Source organism: Eurypyga helias, unplaced genomic scaffold (assembly GCF_000690775.1).
Source record: "Eurypyga helias isolate BGI_N326 unplaced genomic scaffold, ASM69077v1 scaffold21848, whole genome shotgun sequence".
Taxonomy (NCBI): Eukaryota; Metazoa; Chordata; class Aves; order Eurypygiformes; family Eurypygidae; genus Eurypyga; species Eurypyga helias.
In genome coordinates, this window is record NW_010267848.1 from 3,832 (window position 1) to 4,765 (window position 934).

General features: G+C 64.2%; 1 protein-coding gene across 1 annotated transcript in view; it reads right to left on the reverse strand.

Moving 5' to 3' along the window:
* Window positions 1–896, reverse strand: part of LOC104514039 (PHD finger protein 13-like) — a gene marked incomplete at its 5' end in the record, with an annotated part of 1,540 nt that extends 644 nt beyond the window's left edge. The window contains 2 exons of the mRNA XM_010157575.1: window positions 58–667; window positions 807–896. Of these exons, the coding sequence (XP_010155877.1) occupies window positions 58–667; window positions 807–896 (700 nt within the window). The remainder of the gene's footprint in view (window positions 1–57; window positions 668–806) is intronic.
* Window positions 897–934: the final 38 nt, after the last annotated feature.

Below are 934 nucleotides of genomic sequence, written 5' to 3' on the forward strand. Positions count from 1 at the left end.
GCTACCCGGCACCGGCCGCGGCACAACACGGCCCTCCGAGCCCCCTCGGACACTCACCACTAAGCTGGGAGCTCCCTCTGCTTGCGTCTTCCCCTTCGCTTTGGTCCAAGGTACTACAAGAACTGGGGCTTTTCCCCCCTCCGGCGCAGGAGTCGTGCTCCTTTAGCTGAGGGTCATCATCTGCTGGCTTCTCGGTCCCCTGTGCTCCGTGCATCCAGTCCTTCTCCTCCTTCATCAGCTCCTCCAGGAGGGAGTGGGGCTGGGGGTCCCCAGCAGGGTCAAGGGAAGGCTCCAGGAGCTGCTCCTTCACGGGAGGCACGTGTCCCTCCAGCGCGGCCAGCTCCTTCACCCCATCCCGCTCCGCCCCAGAGCCCTTCCCAGCGCTTGGCAGCACCCTCTTCTCCACCTCCTGCTCCAGAATTAGTTTCTTTGCTGGTGGTTTCTTCCGTTTGGTCGGCTGGGGCCGGACATCGTAGAAGCTGGCGGGGAAGGCAGGGCAGCCCACGAGCAGACTGCCATCCACAGCCCCCCGGAATGTGGTATTCCTGCTCCTCCCCTCGTCCGAGAGGACCTGGCAGTCAGAGGAGTGGGACGAGGCCCAGCTATCGCTGTCCTGAGTGCTCCCGGTGCTGTTCTGGGGGCTCATGCTGCCTCCGTGGGGCCAGGGCTCCTTCTGCAAGAGGATAACAGGCAGGAGAACGGGAGACGGCAGCGCAGACCCCAGGGAAAGGGGCTGGGGAATAACTCCCAGGAGCTGGGTCTGCAGCCCGTCGTGGAGCGGAGGAACACCCCGCAAGCCCGCTCACCTCCTCGGGGTAGGGGATGTAGCCCGCGTAGGCCAGAACAAAGGTGCAGAACTGGTTGAAGTCCTCCACGGTTCTCTGTCGTTTCTGCAAGGGCTGCAACAGACCCCCCGTGTCGGTTCAGCTCCCCC